At 28.5% G+C, this 16,248-nt stretch overlaps 3 protein-coding genes across 3 annotated transcripts; 2 read left to right on the forward strand and 1 right to left on the reverse strand.

Moving 5' to 3' along the window:
- Positions 1-8,357: 8,357 nt before the first annotated feature.
- LOC106789893 (ribonuclease H2 subunit B) lies at positions 8,358-10,925 on the forward strand. Its single transcript, XM_014754434.1, has 5 exons — positions 8,358-9,228; positions 9,372-9,610; positions 9,699-9,984; positions 10,072-10,289; positions 10,368-10,925. Exons 1-5 carry the CDS (start codon positions 9,141-9,143, stop codon positions 10,461-10,463), a joined length of 927 nt encoding a protein of 308 aa, XP_014609920.1. The 5' UTR covers positions 8,358-9,140; the 3' UTR covers positions 10,464-10,925.
- Positions 10,926-11,179: 254 nt separating this feature from the next.
- LOC106789892 (bystin) lies at positions 11,180-12,804 on the reverse strand. Its single transcript, XM_014754433.1, has 3 exons — positions 12,599-12,804; positions 11,586-12,511; positions 11,180-11,497 (listed from the first exon to the last, which is right to left on the reverse strand). Exons 1-3 carry the CDS (start codon positions 12,737-12,739, stop codon positions 11,239-11,241), a joined length of 1,326 nt encoding a protein of 441 aa, XP_014609919.1. The 5' UTR covers positions 12,740-12,804; the 3' UTR covers positions 11,180-11,238.
- An 83-nt stretch (positions 12,805-12,887) lies between these two features.
- On the forward strand, positions 12,888-16,083 carry LOC106789905 (DNA replication licensing factor Mcm7). The gene is made up of 10 exons (XM_014754451.1): positions 12,888-13,053; positions 13,190-13,398; positions 13,468-13,631; positions 13,707-13,887; positions 13,967-14,104; positions 14,171-14,356; positions 14,440-14,653; positions 14,721-15,198; positions 15,276-15,427; positions 15,505-16,083. The coding sequence occupies exons 1-10, from the start codon at positions 13,011-13,013 to the stop codon at positions 15,927-15,929; spliced, it is 2,190 nt and encodes a 729-aa protein (XP_014609937.1). The 5' UTR covers positions 12,888-13,010; the 3' UTR covers positions 15,930-16,083.
- Positions 16,084-16,248: the final 165 nt, after the last annotated feature.

Here is a 16,248-nt window from a genome sequence, read left to right on the forward strand (position 1 = left end):
AACAAAAAAAGAAAAGAAAAGGACAGAAGAGAAAATAATAACGAATGATATATTTCTTGTTGAATTAGTACACGCAAATTTTGTGCTATTGCATGATCTTTACTTGCTGAATACCTCAATGGATAATCTTAAAAAGTGAATTTAATCCTGAATATAAGTCGCACAGAGAGAGAGTCATACGAGAAATCATTAATTAATTAAAAAGTATGAGTCGTTTGACGGGTCGTTCGATGTTATACCTTTTTATTTATTTATTTATGTATTTTTTTGAAATTCATTTTATTTGGACCAATCAGTTAATAGATTATGCATTTCATTTGCTGGCATATTAAAAAAAAGATTATATCGCGTTAAAACTTCGAGTCCTGTGTAAAATAAGTTCTGTTTTTTTGTTATTTTTTTTTTTTTGTTATAGCATTTCTCATAGGATCGATGATAATGAAAAATAATATTTACAATTGTTACTTGACGTAATATTGAGAATGTTTGTAAAAAAAAGAAGAAAACCAGAAAAGAAAAAAAATATCCAAAAGGCTGGCAACTTAAAATGATGATCGGAATTTGTTTTCTAATCATTTTGAGATATATCTTCCTTGTATTTTAAATGGTGAATTTTAATATTAATAATAATAATAATATTTTAGACTAGGCTATTAATATTTTCATGATTTGCCGGTACGATTGACTCTTTCTTTTTTTTTTTTTTTTTTTTTTTTTAAGGGAGGTGTGCCAGATAGTGAGAGTCAACTAATTTAATTACAAAAAAATGATATATATATGTATGTACATATGTATATATATGTGTATATATATATATATATCAATTTAAAGAGACCGAGCCAAAATGCATATCATTCTCTCCCTCCAAGCGCAATCGTACGGATAATACAATAATAATAATAATAATTAAACAAAAAATCTTATGTTAAATGAATAATTATAATAACATCATGGTTAATGAATTAGGTTTATATAGACATAGAAATTCCTTTGATAGGGGTTGGTAGAAAAAAACAATACGTGTAAGTATGTAGCTGTATTCACACTAACAGTGATTGACGATTGATTTTTTTGCACGCTTTTTATCGTATATATACATACATAAATGCATTATTATGTAATGTACAGATTGCGCATTACGTTGATATATAATCGACCTTATTATCATTGCTTATAATTTTTATTCTCGTTATAATTATGATTTTATTATGTTATATTTTTTCTCCTCCACCTTTTCAAACCTTTGCCATCCCCTACCCCTTACCCCACTTTCTCATGATTTTCATCTGTCCATCTTCTCATAGTTGTTACATTAATGTTATTATATTATTGTCATTTTGTGATTACTTTTATTAATGCTATTATTATTATTATCATTGTCTAATTCATCCTTCATGTGACTGGTCCACATTTGATTAAAGTATTATATATATATATATATATATATCTATATATATTGTTTATAATGTTCTATATTTGTTGCCGTCACACGAATGTTTTCTCATCGATCGATATTTTTGTACCTTAACCATTTATTACAAATTCATAATTTTATTATTATCAAGGAAAGAAAGAAAGAAAAAAGATCAATCAATCAATCAATCAAACGTATACAGAAAGTTTAAACACGACAAATTTGTTTTTATTAATTTGTTGCATTTTTCATTATAGAAAAAAAAAATATATAAAAATTGTATATTTTCCATATATTTATATATAAATATACACTGTATGTAATAATATCTTTTAAAATTTAATAATATTAACTTTTTGTTAATAATTCGAGAAAAAAATTTCGAAACAATCAATATTCCATAAACAAATTGTAAAAAGGAAAGAAAAATTAAAAAAGTATTTTAAATAAAATAGTGTATGGTGAGATTTTTATTTTGATTTATTTTGTTTCTTTTTTTTTTACGTAATTATGAACGACTTATTTTGTTTATATAGGTGTAGAAAGTTATGTAAACAGATTAAAATAATAATATGTATATTCATGAACGCATTACATACAGTGTTTAAAAATCATCTAACATCGCTATATAAAAATAATTCGCTGATACATTTTACTTGTGCAATTTATTCTTATTATTTTTTTAACAAAACTTTTTTCCAAATTTATCAACAATCTCTTAACGTAATAAAATAATTCGAGCGAAGAATTTTTTACGATAAAGATATAAAATATTGAAATGAAAGTGTGCGCGTGTGTATATGTGGTTTAACATAAGTAAAAAATAATAAATAAAATTATTCTGTTAGGTAATTCGCGTATGGTAATGACCTAATTACACGCGAATTACGTAATAAATTTATCTTTTCTATTTAATTTTTTTATTTAGATTACCTTTTATAGTGTATAATTATATTATAAAAGATCACGAAAGGTAGAACAAGCTTTTACAAAATTAGAAATGTTTTTTTATTCGCATATAAGGACGTATATACTTGGATAATAATAATAACAACACACACACACACATAGCCATATACACACAACCTTCAATAATAAGCGAAGCTTAAAAGAAATAGTATAGGCTGTTATAAGTGGATTCGTTTTCATTCTGTTATGCATTTGCCCTTATAGTAAATTATAAGAGGATTCAATCGTATTAATGTTAATAATGCAATAAGTACTTGAAAAAATATATAGACGGAAAGATTGTTATAAATTGTAATTCTTTTAAACAAGTATGGTCAAATCTGTTTGTTATATTGAAAAGATAATTGAACAAATATAAATTTAAAATTATCGTAAATTATACTTCTTTTAAGCTCGTATAATCTTAAATCTTTTTCTATATTTATCAATTAAACCTTCCTAACAATATAAAATGAATTATTTAAAAGAGACGGGAATTTTTGTAAACACATCTTTCACTCCATTATTTTAATTATTTCTATGACAATTTTTTTTAAACATTAATTAAATCATCCGTATATAATAAAATAGTACAAATGAATAAAAAAATCTTCTTCAGGTTCTTAAGAGAATATTTTGCACGATCGAAAGATGTATGAGTTTGATATAATTTTTAATATATTTGGAATGTGATATTCATGTTATTATTATTAATTATATGATTTGCGTTGTGCGGCAAAATAGAACGAGATACCGTGAAACACTTGTACTTACAATTAGTTAAAAGGAAAGAAGAATATTTTCTTTCTGTAATGTTCAAGAGAAAGATAGAGAATGGAATACTTTAAATGTATTACGCAAAAGAGAGAGAAAGAACAATCCTTTCGCACTTCCATTGAGGCTTTTATATTTACTTTGAATATATATGCTGCGATTAAGTTATACATATATGTATATGTATATATTTTTATATACACACATATATGCTAGAACAATTTTTTAAAATTCACGACTTTTTCTAATGTTTTTTTTTTTTATTAATAAATTTCATTCTTCAATGGGAACACATTGTTAAAAGAAAGGTCGCGAATTTTTTACGTTGTCCTGGTATATACAATATTTACATATATGTGTATACATGTTTTTTTTCTTACTTTTTCTATATTACGTATAAACACGCAGAAAACGAGAGAGAAAGAGAGAGAGAGAGAGAGAGAGAGAGAGAAAGAGAGAAATAAAATGAATGAATGAATGAAAGTGAGAAAGAAAGAAAGAGATGAATATATAAATGTATATACAGTATAAATGCAAATGATGAAAACAAAAAATAATTGTATTTTGTGAACAAATCTTGTAAAAATCGTTTCTCTGTCTCGCGAACTATCAACTCTCTGTTTCTTTTTAAATCGCAAAGTATTGTTTTTAATTTAAGCAAACGGGAAGAAGAAATTTATTATTTTTTCGTTATGTTATATATATATATTTTCCTCTTTTGGATGTTAATTTTATTTCTTTTTTTTTTATATAGTCCCTCTTTATATTCTTTATTATTATATTATATTTTTATTGTTTATAATTTTAATGTGAGATTCGATGTCTCGTATTTGCGTATGGGAAAGATAAAAAACTCTATTCTCGTGAAGAAGATATCGATAGCCTCGTATCCCATAACGCCCAGCCAAACGACTCTATAGAAAGCCAATACACGTACACACATCATGCATAGATCTTGTAACGGAAATATCGCATATATTTTCATCGATATATGCGTTATATACATATGTAAAATAGAGCAAATAGAAAAAGAGAGCCAATTTATTTGAATTCATACAAACACACATATATACACAAATACACGACACATCAGCGTAATTATCTAAATGGAACTTTTAATCTGCGCGATACGTTTTACAATTATTGTACTTCTTTAATATATGTATATATATATATATATATATATATATGTATATGTATATGTATATGTATATGTGTGTATATATATGCCAAAAGAGAATGCGAGGTGTTTAATATTTTAAAAAAAATATTCAATACGATATTTTCCAACGATACAAATAATATACATATGTGTATATATATATGTATACATATGTGTATATACTATAAAAGAATAGAAGAAAAATCATAAGAAAAAAATTACAAAAAAAGAAATAAAATAAAATAAGAAGAAAGAAAAGATAAACAACTGTACAAATATGTAGCAAATACCTGATGAACTCGTCTTTTTTACGTTAATTGATATATCGAATAAGTGTCGTCGAAAGCTTCGAAGACAAATTTTATATATCTTCTATGTCTCCCATCACATCCTATAAGAGAAGAAAAATAATAAAAAAAAATAAAATAATAAAATAAATCAATAATATAAAATCAGCAGCGAAGCACTCAGAATTGCGTACTTTTCGTATGAAAACGAATTCCTTATTGAATTCAATTTAATTGAAGAAAAAATATAGATAACAAAAGATTGAAATAAATAAATAAATAATTAAAGCGTTTTTAGACGCGAAGTTTGTGCTTCCGTAAATAAATACAAAAAATGAATTGCAACTGGCAATTGTGAAATAGCACACATGCGAATTTTTTCATTAAAAATAAAAAAAGTAAATAAATACTTTATTGCCAGTAATTTTACAATTTTACTATCATCTTGCATCTCTATAAACATATAAATAATAATAAACATATAAATATATGTATGTATGTATGTATGTGTATATATATACATATATTGATTCCTTAGTTGGAATGTGAAACGAAATAAGAGAATAAACAAAAAATTTTTACTCATTTTTACCAGATATTTGATCATGTAACATATTTGTAACATGTTGGAGTAAAACAAGAGTTTTCCCGACGTATTATACCACGAGTATGTATGTAATTATATTATAAACGAACATTATTAGTTTGCGCGCGAATATTTCGAAGAATACTTGAATACTTTGATTATATCACAAATGTTTAAGTAATACGAGCGCGGAGAAAATTATATGCCATTAATTCGAAAAAAAAAAAATGAATATATATTTACGTGTATATACGAAAAAGCCAATGATTATGATAGTGATCTAATTGTAAGCCAGAATTTGAATTATTTGTAAAAATTCATAAGAATCTAAATATGAATTACTTAAAATGAACTGAACAATTTAATTGCTCGAGGTGAATGATCTCCACAAAAAATATAGGTTTTTTTTTTATGACAATAATAAACTACCTTAGTAGATTTGTTCTTGAAGAATAATATTTTTCATATATATGTAATATTTTAAAATTTTAAAAAAAGCTTCTTACAAAACACGTTTTTTGATATCTTAAATGGTTTATTGTTAGATCACTACTCATATATATCTATATATTATATCAACGATTATTCTGACATGTTACGAGATAGTCGAATTATCTGTTATCGCGATCTTCATCATAATATCATGTCTGTGTATCGTTTTTCTTGATAAGCCTTTTAAACATAGATCGCGTAACGTCTTACGAAATATTTTTTATATCTCGATAGTCTTTGTCTCTCCCTCTCCCTCTTTCTCTCTCTCTCTCTTTCTCTCTCTCTCTCTCTTTCTCTCTCTCTCTCTCTTTCTTGTCTTATCGGTGTAATATTTTATTAAAAAAAAAAAATTTTACCAAACGAAAAAATAACGAAGGATGTAATATTTTCATGAATTTTGTTTTCCTTTTGCACGAGGAAGCACAACAATCTAACGCAAATAATGAAATAATTTATCTGTAATTCGCGTTGGCTTAGAATAAAAAAAAAAATGCTTCAAATAATAATTTTCGTTTATTCATATTTAACGAAAAATTAAAACAACAATGACGACAAAAACTTGCTTTACGTTGCTAAACGTATCGATAGATTGTTTGAGAGAGATAAAAATAGTCGAAGTTATATTAAAGCCAATAATTTTCTCCATGCTTAAGCGTTATTTCGAGAAGAGGCACACGGGCTTACGCGTAAACGTGTGTTAATAAAAATGAATCGATATAACATTGTGTAAAAAGAATTAGAAAAAAAGAAGAATATTATATAAAAAGAAAAAAAAAAAGAGATGAAATGTGAAAAACGAAAGGAGATACGTGGACGTTTGTGACGTAGAGTGTGATGGTGTGTGTTGTATTGTGGTGTGGTGTGATGTGATATGATGTGGCCACGTGCATGTGTTTAGAAAAAGGAAAAAAAAAAAATAAAAATTAATAAAAAAGAAAAATAAGAAGAATCAATTGCAATGAAAAAAAAATATCGCGTACGGATTTTAGGAGTCCGTTAATTAATAAATTCGTAACTTTTTATATACGCTGAACTACTTTTCGTAAGAAAAATCGCAATGACATACACACATACACGCATATACATACATAATATATACACACACACGCGCGCGTATACAAAGCAAGGTCTCCAAATATGGCGCTTACGCTTTTTTGCGCCTTTAAATATCTTATAATTATATATATATATATATATTGCTATGTACTGTACAAAATTGTCATAAAGGAGAAGAAAAGAGAAAGAAAAAAAAGCAAACAAACAAACAACAAGGAATTTTTAAACGAAATCATAGCGTTGTGTTTTAAATGCGATAAGAGTGAGAAAGAAAAAAGAGAAATATATATAAATATAAATATAAATATAAATATATTATATATATATGAACACACACACAAAAAAACATACACAGAATACGAATATATACATACACAGCCATACATGAATATTGAATGAGAGTTAAAGAGAAAGATAGAGTGAGATAGAGAGAATAAGATGAGAGTGAAAGCGTATACGTGCACGAGTGTATGAATGTGTGTATTGTGCAAGGGGTGGGTAGCGATGAAAGTGGGGTAAAAATAGAAGATTAAAAAAATTAAAGTAAACAAACAAATAAAGCGAGAGAATGAGCAAAATGGAAAATAAATAAATACAGAAAAAGTAAAAAAAAAAAAAAAAAGAAATCACGCGCAGAGTGAAAGATATGTGTATGCATGTAAACAAGATTAACAATAATGCCTTGATTTGTAAATAAAACTTCATCACTTCCACTAATAACACATTTATCTCTACAGACTCAGCCGTTCCCGATTTACGTAGCTCTCATTAAACAAATATTTCGAACAAAGAAATAAAAAGCGAATAAAAATGAACTATAATAAAAATAAATAAACAAATAAGATCCGCCTAGACTGATAGAGATTAAAAATAATGTTTCCTGCGTCAGAGGTTTCTCTGTGAATTATTTTTACTTAATAAATAAATAAATAAATAGAAAAGAAACAAAAAATTGCAAGAAAGATTTTTGTGTATACGAGGGTTGGTTGAAATGTTTTGAGTCTCGACAAAAAACCCTTAATTTTTATTTCTTAAATAAAGGTATGCTCGTATATTTGTGATAAAATTTTCAAGTTACGAGAATCATTCTTGCAGTGACCCCGTACGATACGTGCAAATATATATGTTTTTAAGTGTGTATATAAAACGCGCGCGTGTCTCTATTCTGATTCAAATGACGTGGTATTTAGGTCGAGCTGCTCGATCGTACACGATTACTCTCGATATTGGATTTCCGTGGGTAGTTCTCTTGAAATAAAATGTCATCAGTGACGTCCGCCTACTGTATTAACGATAACTCAAATATTTACCATTTAAAGCGGTTAAATATGGTTGAATGCGTTTCATTCACCGAGAAGTTCTTTCATCATTTAATCTTATATAGTAAACAATATATAGGTCATTAATACTGACTCACTATATATACATATAATATAAATATTATATACAATGTGAAAAGGAAGATACATGCATTTGAACTCGTTTTATTTTTATTTCGTGCGTCTAAAAAAAAACAGGTGAGTGAAATCAAACAATATTATTAAATGCACGTTCACATTCGACCATTCAAATTTCGCGGTAACAAATGGCGGACGTGCGCCATCTCGCTTCACGCACAACGATATCTTTATCTTAGAAATTCTTTTAACTACGTCGTATTAAAATCCTTCATAACTCTTCGATCGGGCGAATATTTTTTTGTCAAACTAATCGAAATCATAAATATTTATATAAACGGTTAATAATAAATATAAAGTTTTTTAAGTACCGTTTCAAAAACATCGCGTATAATTATAAAAATGATATTTTCTATGAAAAAGTAAAGGAGGACATTTTGTTTTTTTTTCTATGGAAGGAGCGAGAAGAAGGAGAAGGATTTTCTTGTAGTTCATTTTCTTTTTACTTCATATCTTGGAATATAATCTATTTATCAAAAGCCCAAAAAGAAAAAGTGTATCTAGTTAATGTGTTCTACGCTAGAGTTCGATGCAAGGATTACAATTTGAAACATGGCTCAATAACGCGCCACTACTTTTCTCTGATCACAGATCGTCTGTAACACACATCCGACGACCGCGCGTCGAAATTTCAAATGTTGCTTACACTAATCCAGACGAAATGTCGCGTGTAATGAGTTATATCACAAAAAGTGACATTATATTAAAATTAAATATAACAACGCCGAACAATAAAGAGTTAACGCCCTGGTTAATTGTCAAAAATGGCTAACCATTGAAATAGTATTTTTTGTTGAATATTAATTTAGAAATAATAAACGACAAGAAAGAGAAAAAGAGAGAAAAATAGAGAGAGAGAGAGAGAGAGAAAGAGAGAGATAGAGATAGAAAAAGAAACTTTATTATTCTCAGTGAATATATTTAATCTTAAAAATTAACGTGTGTACGTTTAATAATTGATATAATGCCGCGTATAAAAGCATCGCCGAAAAAATATGTTAAAACGAATAACTTGAATTCGACTACCAACACTTGGGTCTTTCTTATGAAAGGTTAGTTCAAGTAAATAATATTATTATGTATTACGGTTTCTTCCCACCCCCCTTGTATGTTGTTTTTTTTAAATTAGGAGTAAAATAATGTTTAAATTGAGCACAAATTATATAAGATTTTGTTACTTTGTCATATATTTTAGGAGATAGTTTAGAGGGCAAAGATGGAAATTTGCCAAATGTAGTCAAACTTAGACACCCTGCGTCAAGTCAGCCAGCTATGTTTGTCTTCAGCCCTGGTGATCTTACTGTACAAGAGGTTTTAGCATTTGATGAAAACAAAAGGTCGTGGTTTATAGATGATAATGTTAAGTCTGATGGAAAAATGCATCTCTCCACTCCTATCGATCCAATCTTTCTAGTTTTACCATATCTAAGAAAGGTAATTTTATTGAGGAGATAAGAATTAAGTAGGAATATAATTTTTTACTAATTAGTTATTATATTATATTATATGTATGTTATTTTAGTCACTGCAAATACAACCTCTTGACCAATGTTTATGGGATGAGGATTATCCAGAAACGCCTCGCTTAGCTCATTGCCAGAACTTAAAGTTGTCTTTGGTTGCTGATCGTAAAGGCGATGAATCTCTTCAAGCTTTCAAGTACAACGAGGAAAAAACATTAAATTGGTTGAAAAAGAAAGTAGAGAGAGTAGCTGAAGTCTTAAAACAAAAAAGTATTCATGTATCACAGGGCGCTTTAAGTGCTACCTATGTTAAAAGTACTAAATATGAAAGTGGTACTGATTTAGGTAGGAACTTTCTTCATTTAATAAAAAAAGAACCATAAGAAAGGAATGAATGAACGAATTTATTTACAAATTTCTTTGATATTTCAGAATATTTGAAATATGCACATGGTATAGTATCCGAATATTTGGCTGATGACATAGCAAAAAAATTAGCACAATATTTAAATATACCAGATGAAGTAGAAAAAAAGCGTAAATTGATTAGTCCCAAAGAAGTATCGGAAGAAAAGAAATTCAAAAGAGATACTTCAGAAGAAGATGTAACTCCACGTACCAAAGCTTTGGATTTGTCTAAACCAGAAAAGGTTTGTTATCAATGAAAATAGGTTTCTGTATATTTAATGTATATATATGCATAATTTATTATTTATATATTACTTTAGCCTCCGAAAAATCCAGCTATAAGTAAGAAGGAACTCTCTAGACAAAAAGCAGCCATTGGATCTAAAAGTATTACTAGCTTTTTTAAAAAAAAATGAATTATACTAGGTTACATATTATAAATAATTTGAGACTGTAATAATAGGTTATATAGTACTTGCATTCCTATCAAAGTTATTCCTAAAACTTATAAAACTGCTAAGCCAGGATGTTATTATATAATCTATTTTATAATGCGTACCGTAATCATTATTTTCCTGTAACATTGTCTTATTATCAATAGTTACATATCTATATTTTAAATTGTTGGAGACTGGTTGTATAAAACTATTGTTAGCGATTTTAAAAACAATTCTTGTTTTTATAATGTAATGTAAATGATGTGTAATATTTTTTAAAGCAACAGAATGGAAAAAAACATATTGTAATTTCAATCATTGTTTTCTATTGAAATTATTTATAACGATATATGTATATTGTAAAACAAAGCAATATCTTTCTATAACTCCTTCCGAATGTATAGGCTCTGTAATCAACTAATACCAATTATGAATTAAAAATGTCTTTTAATCTACGACTACATCTAATAATTGTTTCTCAACAATATTTCATAATAACTCGTTATACTAAAATTTTTAATATTGTAAGCTATTTTTTGCCTATCAAGATTTTGATAGATCATTTTTTAGAGATTTAAATACGTGTTATTTTTAATGTGATGTCACAAATATTTGAATTTTTTAAATAATTCTTTTAACAAAAATTCTATATTAAAGATAAAAAATAAATATTTATTATTATATAAATTTTATTATGTTAATAAATTTTTACACAGTGTTTATTAAATTTATTGTAATATCAGATAAAATTAATCTAATCTTGATATGACATAGTTTCTACCTCTACCCCCTTCATAGGCTCTGTAGTAGGTTCAGTCATTTCTACGTCTCTGCATTTTGCATTTTGTAATTCTCTTCGTATTTCAGGTGTAATAGTATGATGCGACTGTTTTTTTAATAAATTTAACAAGGCTTCTTTTTGTTCTGAACTTATGTCACTTTTGTAACGTTGTACGAAGGTCAAAAATGCTTGATGCCATAGTACTGGTAATTCTCTTTTATCCCTTTCAAATCTGAAGTATGATTTTATAAATATTTAGCATTAGGTAATTTAATATCGTTTATTTAATATATAATTTATTACTAATAATAATACTTTACCTTAAAAAGTGAAACACGAGACCATCTACTACTCTGTAGGGAAGTGCATATTTTTTGTCTAAAAATATTCTCAGAAAAATACTGTTAGCACCGGTATAATCCATTTCTGCGATTTTTAACATCGCAGCAGACGAATGTAACATTGGAATAGAATTTTTAGCTATCACCGAGCTGATAATAACTGCTTCTCTTAGCGTACATGTACCAGATTCTAAAAGAGGAAGTAATATTCCTTTCATAAAGCCAGCGGGCTTAAACAAGGCTTTTCTCAATGCCTGATACAAATGAAAATTAAGTTTTTTGTATTCTGCTAAATCATCTCTAATACGTGGTAAGAGAACGAGATTAAAAAATCTTTGAGCCATTTTTTCTTTAAGATTGGATGCGAAGATTCTTGTTGCTTGATACATGGCTGCGGCAGACCACCTAGGTGGTTCAGTGATGTAAAGAATTTGTTCCCAGTTTCTTAAAGTCGGAATTATTTTAAAAGCTTTTGGCAATTTACCGCTACGATATTTAGCCAATACGTCTCTGACTCCTTGATACATTACTTTAACTCTTGGATCTAATTCTTGCATTTGCAAGGTACCCGCATCAGAGAATTGAGTTTCTATTTCTGTTTTCTTTTCTGTTAATTTTTCCATAATAATATCGGCTAATGTCCTCATCGGTACTGGATCTTTAGTCATAAATTTTTCCAATGCACGTTCATCTTCTTCATTGACCTCTAAGTTTCCAAAATAATAAGTATCTCCAACATCATCCTCACTGGATTCATTTTCATCATCACTAAAGTCAACACCAAGTTTTGTCAATGGTTTTTTCATAGAATTTGGTACCTGACCCTCATTGTTCTCTTCTTCAATTTCCATTTGTTGTTTCCTTGCTTGCAGCAAGATTTTTTTGGTAAGAGTAGAATCGACATACTGAAAAAATTATAAAATAAAATATTTTACACATTCTTATAATTCTTTCTTTACTAATATATACAAAATAACAAGATGCAATATAACCTCTTCATCGTCTTCATTGCGATTTCTATTTTTTTGTCTATTTTTTGTTATAACAATCTTCTCTCCTTCTATTTGCTCTGCTAATCCTACTTTGGATCTTTTTTCTCCTGCAGATACTTTAATTTTCTTAGCCTTTCCCATATTTTTATTTTATTAAAAACAAACAGGTGTAACTCGACACGAACATGTGATCCTCGAATGGTATAAATAAGGTTAGATTGGCTATTTATGTGCTACTTTACCGACCGATACCAAGTACATGAGATCCAAGCATGCGTAAGAAATATACAGTAAAATTTAGGCGGGAATAAACATTGCGATAGTTTCATGAATTGTTTATTCTAATTTACTATAAAAATTGTTTTCAAATAATAATTAAAAATATTGAAGTTTTACTTATATCATTTTAAAAATGGGACCAAAAAAAGCATCGAGAGATTATGTCAAGGATAAAGGTACATCTTAAATTATCATTAATGCCAATTAATTTCTAACCATAGAAATCTATATATTTTTATTATATGTTACTGTATACATGTATATAATATATAAAACATTTTATTAATTTTATTAATATATTTATTATCGTAGAACAACTGAAAACATTCTTAACTGAATTTATGGTTATGGATGATAAAAGTGGCGACAAAGTATTTAAGTATAGACAACAACTTACCAAACTTGCTCATCGTGAACAGATAGCTTTCATTATTGAATTAGATGATGTAAATGAGTTTGATGATGAATTGGCTCTTGCTATTACAAATAATACACGAAGATATGTTAACATTTTATTAGAAGTATGTATACAGTCTGCGATATTTCTATTTTATTTGTTATACTCTATCTGAACAATTCAACCTTTTCAGCTTGTTCAAGAAATTCTACCAGATTTTAAAGAGAAACTTGTACCACCTAAAGATGCATTGGATGTGTACATTGAACATCGGTTGTTGATAGAAACTCGTAATAGACATCCTGGTGATCAACGAGATCCTAGGAATAAATACGCTCCAGAGCTTATGCGACGTTTGTAAGTTATAAATTGTGTTTGATTTTGATATTATTATTTACTAAATTTTAATCATATTTTTACATTATATTACAGTGAAATATATTTCAAGAATTTCAATGATGCTAAAGCTTTTTCCGTTAGAGAAATAAAAGCTGATAAGATTGGAAAATTAGTAACGGTTAGAGGTATCGTTACTCGATCAACTGAAGTAAAGCCTATGATGGTCGTTGCTACTTATACTTGTGACCAATGCGGTGCAGAAACATATCAACCGGTATATTCAATAAAATTTCCTAATATTCATACTAGAATATTTTTTATTATTGTGATAATAACATTTATTCAAATTGTAGGTACAATCGCTTACTTTTATGCCGCTGAGAATGTGTCCTAGCGATGATTGTCGTGTAAATAAAGCAGGTGGCAGATTGTATATGCAAACTAAGGGATCCAAGTTTATTAAATTTCAAGAAATTAAACTGCAAGAACATGTAAGATATTTTCGTGACAATTTATATTGTTTTGATAAATAAATCAATTAATCAAATTTATTTCAGAGCGATCAAGTTCCAGTTGGTCATATTCCTAGATCGATAACAATTTTTTGCAGAGGAGAAACTACACGACAATGTTTACCAGGAGATCATGTAACCATTACAGGAATCTTTTTACCTTTAGTAAAGACTGGATTCAACCCTAGAGGTGGTTCTGCACTTTTAAGTGATACGTACTTGGATGCACATGTATGAAAATTTATTATTCATTCGATTAATGATTTTTCTCTTTTTCTGAATTTGAAAGATACTAATTTAAATTTATATTTTAGAGAATCGTGTGTTGTACAAATTCGCAAACCATAGATGACAGTAGTGCTCAGTTGACGGATGAAGAATTGGCATTATTATCGCAAGATGACTTTTATAGTAAATTGGCCACATCTTTGGCACCAGAAATTTATGGATTAGAAGACGTCAAGAAAGCTTTACTGCTGCTTCTTGTGGGTGGTACGGATAAAAAGAGGGGTGATATTAAAATCAGAGGTAAATATATTTTGTATATTAATTAATTTGTAATAAGGAGGATAATAATTTTATTTATTTTCTATAGGCAACATCAATATATGTTTGATGGGTGATCCAGGTGTCGCTAAATCTCAATTACTTTCATTTATAACACGTCTTGCACCTAGATCTCAATACACTACAGGGAGAGGATCTTCAGGTGTTGGTTTGACTGCAGCCGTTATGAAAGATCCTTTGACCGGTCAAATGATACTCGAAGGTGGAGCTTTGGTATTAGCCGATCAAGGAGTTTGTTGCATTGACGAATTTGATAAAATGGCGGAGGCTGATAGAACTGCCATACACGAAGTTATGGAACAGCAAACAATATCAATTGCAAAAGCTGGAATCATGGCACGTTTAAATGCTCGAGTATCTATTTTGGCAGCTGCTAATCCTGCTTATGGCAGATATAATTGTAAAAGAACGATCGAACAAAACATTCAGCTTCCCGCTGCTTTGTTATCGAGATTTGATTTATTGTGGCTCATTCAAGATCGTGCAGACAGAAGTAACGATTTAAAGTAATTATTCCTTTATATCCGTGTTAGTTTTTATTATTATTCGATAGCTAATTAAATTTATACGTTATATCTTATAGATTGGCACAGCACATAACTTATGTTCATCAACATTCTTCTCAACCACCTACCGAAACTGAAGCCTTAGACATGAATTTAATACGGAAATATATTAATCTATGTAAAATAAAGGAACCTTCCATTCCTGAAGAATTAGCAGAATACATTGTCGGTAAGTATTGGATAATATTTTAGAGAATAATTTATTGAACTATAAAATTGAAATATTTATAATTATAATCGTTGCAGATTCGTATGTGGAAATGAGAAGAGAGTCACGTAATAGCGTTGATCAAACTTTTACTTCTGCTCGTAATTTATTAGCGGTGCTACGATTGGCAACGGCATTAGCTCGTCTCAGATTAGCGAATGCTGTTGAAAAAGAGGACGTATCTGAAGCAAACAGATTGGTAGAAATGTCGAAGCATTCGATCAATTATTCGGAAGCCAAACCGAACAATGCTCAAAGAAATCCTATTGATAGGATCTACTATCTTATTTTGGAATTAGCTAGTGGCAATAAAACCGTTAAAGTATCAGATATATTGGAACGATGTACGAGTAAAGGATTTAAGCCTGATCAAGTGAACGAGTGCATAGAAGAATACGAAAGATTAGATGTTTGGCAAGTGAATCAAACGAGAAGACAGATTACATTCATTCAAAAAGATTAATTCAATACATCTATTTTCATACATATTCTTATCCTACCCTAACATATATCACATTGTACGAAAATTAACGCTTTTACATTTCGTAGAACGTTGATTTTCTTTTTTCTTTTTTATATAAACATAATGTGTAACAATGAAAAAATAAATTTATTTTAACATACGATACGACAGAAATTCAAATAGTAATAATTCGTATGAGCAGGGGTAGATGGCGCAAGTTGTTTAATACCTCGGAAAACTTCGGCAAAGTTCGAAAGGGTTCGGTTCGGCGGCGCGCTCTCGGCACGGGACGCTGTCGGCATGGTGGTCAGTCGCATCG

Source organism: Polistes canadensis, unplaced genomic scaffold (assembly GCF_001313835.1).
Source record: "Polistes canadensis isolate GaletaPanama2010 unplaced genomic scaffold, ASM131383v1 scaffold_206, whole genome shotgun sequence".
NCBI classification, from domain to species: Eukaryota; Metazoa; Arthropoda; class Insecta; order Hymenoptera; family Vespidae; genus Polistes; species Polistes canadensis.